This window comes from Eurypyga helias, unplaced genomic scaffold (assembly GCF_000690775.1).
Source record: "Eurypyga helias isolate BGI_N326 unplaced genomic scaffold, ASM69077v1 scaffold13482, whole genome shotgun sequence".
NCBI classification, from domain to species: domain Eukaryota; kingdom Metazoa; phylum Chordata; class Aves; order Eurypygiformes; family Eurypygidae; genus Eurypyga; species Eurypyga helias.
In genome coordinates, this window is record NW_010235396.1 from 94,663 (window position 1) to 95,229 (window position 567).

The following is a 567-nucleotide window of genomic DNA, read 5'->3' on the forward strand; positions in this document are numbered from 1 at the left end:
GACGAGTCTTGGAGCGTCCGGTTTGAGTGGAGGTTGTCCCTGCCCATGGCAGGGGGTGGGACTGGATGGTCCCTTCCAGCCCAAACCACGCTGTGACTCTGTGCAATACGTGGCTGCAGGTTGCTCTGTGGAGAGAGCTGTAGGCACGTCTGCCAACTCTCAAACCACCAGGATGAGAAAGCATTAACAGAGCTTTGTTATTACCTCTTCCTTTCTCTTTCCAGGTTCAAGTTCTTCTGTACTTCCTGCAGCTAGAGACTATCCCTACCCCCGACAGCAAGAGGCAAAGCATTCTCTTTTCCACAGAGGTGTAGGTGCCTGTGATACCAACAGGACACAAAAAACTGCTCCTGGCATGAACCTGCCACACTGAGAAGACAACTGGTGTTTCTTCGGACTTAGGGGCCTGTTCCTGTCCTGGGGAACTCCGGCCCCCAGTGCTTCTGCTGTGCGATAACCAGAGACTAGCTGGCGGGAAAGGAGAGAATCCTCTGCTCTTGACTGGCAGCACCATGGAACGGGAGATGGAGCAGTGCAGAATCTCCGCTCAAAGGAGCAATGGACACT

At 53.8% G+C, this 567-nt stretch overlaps 1 protein-coding gene across 2 annotated transcripts in view; it reads left to right on the forward strand.

The window, feature by feature from the left end:
- BCR (breakpoint cluster region) overlaps window positions 1–314 on the forward strand; it is a 94,622-nt gene extending 94,308 nt beyond the window's left edge. For both annotated transcript variants that reach the window (XM_010146735.1, XM_010146736.1), the window contains exon 23: window positions 225–314. In XM_010146735.1, coding sequence (XP_010145037.1) covers window positions 225–314 — 90 coding nt within the window. The remainder of the gene's footprint in view (window positions 1–224) is intronic.
- Window positions 315–567: the final 253 nt, after the last annotated feature.